This window comes from Adiantum capillus-veneris, chromosome 23 (assembly GCF_014529385.1).
Source record: "Adiantum capillus-veneris isolate H3 chromosome 23, ASM1452938v2, whole genome shotgun sequence".
NCBI classification, from domain to species: Eukaryota; Viridiplantae; Streptophyta; class Polypodiopsida; order Polypodiales; family Pteridaceae; genus Adiantum; species Adiantum capillus-veneris.
Genome location: NC_140953.1, coordinates 29,276,924 through 29,278,587, shown reverse-complemented (window position 1 = coordinate 29,278,587; position 1,664 = coordinate 29,276,924). Strand labels below are relative to the sequence as shown.

General features: G+C 38.6%; 1 protein-coding gene across 1 annotated transcript; it reads right to left on the bottom strand.

Annotated features, from left to right (window-relative positions):
* Positions 1-221: 221 nt before the first annotated feature.
* LOC147427573 (uncharacterized) lies at positions 222-1,271 on the bottom strand. Its single transcript, XM_086496734.1, has 2 exons — positions 893-1,271; positions 222-754 (listed from the first exon to the last, which is right to left on the bottom strand). Exons 1-2 carry the CDS (start codon positions 1,269-1,271, stop codon positions 222-224), a joined length of 912 nt encoding a protein of 303 aa, XP_086352860.1.
* Positions 1,272-1,664: the final 393 nt, after the last annotated feature.

The following is a 1,664-nucleotide window of genomic DNA, read 5'->3' as shown; positions in this document are numbered from 1 at the left end:
AAAATGTCTCTCTTGATGGGAGAAACCATAATACAAAGCCTTTTGAAGGGGGGACCGGCTCCATGCAAATCCGGTCCTCACTGTTGTCAATTTCTTAATTTCTCTTTCTTTTGAAGTATTGTTTATGCTATATAACTAGGTGTTATGCTTTTTGTTTCTCTCTCTCTCCACCCAAGCACTCTTGTTATTATCATTAGGAATCTATTCTAATGAAATTCTCACTATGTTACATACTTGACAATGAAAGTGTCATGAGCAATCTCGCAACATATGCCATTTGTTTCTTTCACATACCACCCTCGATCAAGAAGTTTATCACACAAGAGGGAATCAAATGATTTGTAGAGAAGAATTGTTTTAGCAACATGTACTTTGCAGGTATGAAATAACTCAACAAAGAGACCAATAGGACATAAATTTGCAAGTTTCACCAATTTAGTGGGTACAGAGTTTCGTAGAGACCTACGAACTTTCCTATAGAGCCTTCTCCTCAATGCCTCACTCATTGTTGTGTCGGGAACGGGCCAATCCATGGAGTTCCAGTTGGTTGGTAGTGGAACCTTCACCAACACTCCTCTCTGATTCCTTTGATTGAGTTGGTAGAAATGGTCATAGAAGAAAATACCCTCGTCTGCCAAGATTTTGCTAGTTCTACCAGCATATTGCAAGACTCCAATATGAGCATGGGTCACACAGATGAGACCTATAATGCACTCTAGTGGCTCCCATTCCTCATATGACGAAGGATAAACATCTGTGAATGTAATATAATAGAAATAAGTACAGACATATGTATAATCTAATTATATACCTGTGATAAGAGAAGAAAAAAATAGATTCACATTTGAAATTAAGATAACATTTATAGAGGAGTGCTAAATAATTTACTTATAGTTGCACCGTGGATTATGCACCATGGAGACATCCCTGCCGTTAGCAATCAAATCAGAGTGAGTGAAAACATGTTGAACAAAGACTTCTTTCACAGTCTTCTTACCAACCTCGACTTTGAAATCGAGAACTCTTGCTTTCCATGCAGAACAAAATATGTTTGTTGCTTTCGAGCTTTTTCTCCTTCTTGGCTGCATAAGAACCCAAGAACCTTTGCTTATCCTCTTCTCTTGCCACCTATTATCTGTAGTGAGAGAGTTTGAGATTGAGATAGTGCTTATGCTATTACATGGTCTTCTTGGCACACTGATGGTGAGGCTGGTTGGGGACAGTGTAGAGCAACCTCTAGAACTTCTTGGGCGGGTAGAAGACAAAGCCATAGGTAAAATGGAGGGAGAATGAGGTTTGAAAGCCTTTCATAAAGGTAGTGGATATCTTTTAACGAAGGGAGAGAGTCAGGTGTCATGAACTTGACGTCTACTAGAAATGGGCCCTACTTTGTGACACCAGGAAATTACCTTACAAAAATGGGACAAAACTCAATATTTTAAAATGTTTTCTTTTCATTTTTGTGTTGTTTTCCATGTATTTCTACATTACATAAGGTTGTTGCTCATTGGCTACGCCTTCTTTTCTCTCTCTTCAATAAGGCCCTCCAAATGACCTCCAAAATTTCCTAATGTTTCTTTGTTAGGTCATGTAATGGTCCCACGATGTGTGAGAACGTTTCTATGAAGCATCTATAGTATGCACACATACGTATAAAGCTCCTT